This window comes from Seriola lalandi, unplaced genomic scaffold (genome assembly GCF_002814215.2).
Source record: "Seriola lalandi dorsalis isolate HSWRI2012SDOR001 ecotype SW California unplaced genomic scaffold, Sedor1 jcf7180002014837, whole genome shotgun sequence".
NCBI classification, from domain to species: Eukaryota; Metazoa; Chordata; class Actinopteri; order Carangiformes; family Carangidae; genus Seriola; species Seriola lalandi.
Window position 1 is genome coordinate 1 of NW_019485489.1, and position 591 is coordinate 591.

Genomic DNA, 591 nt, shown 5'->3' on the forward strand with positions numbered 1-591 from the left:
TGTGTGTGTGTGTGTGTGTGTGTGTGTGTGTGTGTGTGTGTGTGTGTGTGTGTGTGTGCGTGCGTGCGCTTCCATTAAACACACACACAGTGATGTCTGACATCTCACCTCTCCTGCCCCTCCTTGTTCTTGGTCTTCTTGTTGCGTCTTGCCATCTTGGATTTGTGGCCCGTCTTTCGGGCGGGGCCAACTTTGATGGACGTGTTCTCAAACGGGGTGGCAGAGATGGACACTTTAGCGCCGCTCTGAGGGACAGACACAGGATTAGTGACTAGTGAAAACCACATACATTTTATCTCATAAATATTTATAGTTTGATTTTAAATCTTTTAAATCAGTGGGAGAAGAAGAGAAAACTAAAAACAGATAACCTCTGTGTTCTCTATGACTTTAAATTACTAAAGTAGCGAGTGTGTGTGTATACCTTCAGAATGAGCTCCACCACCTCTGTGTGAACCAGACCATGGACCGGCTCTCCGTTGACGTGGGTGATGAGGTCTCCCTCCCTCAGCCCTGCCTCGTGGGCAGGACCCCCTTCCTCCACATGCTGAGGGCGAGTGAGAGAGAGAGAGAGAGAGAGAGAGAGAGAGA

General features: G+C 48.7%; 1 protein-coding gene across 1 annotated transcript; it reads right to left on the reverse strand.

The window, feature by feature from the left end:
- Positions 1-108: 108 nt before the first annotated feature.
- Positions 109-547, reverse strand: LOC111644937 (microtubule-associated serine/threonine-protein kinase 2-like; the record flags this gene model as incomplete). The annotated part of the gene is made up of 2 exons (XM_023393921.1): positions 109-245; positions 425-547. Coding segments are annotated over 2 exons (260 nt in total), but the record flags the coding sequence as incomplete, so codon positions are not given.
- Between the last annotated feature and the right edge of the window lie 44 nt (positions 548-591).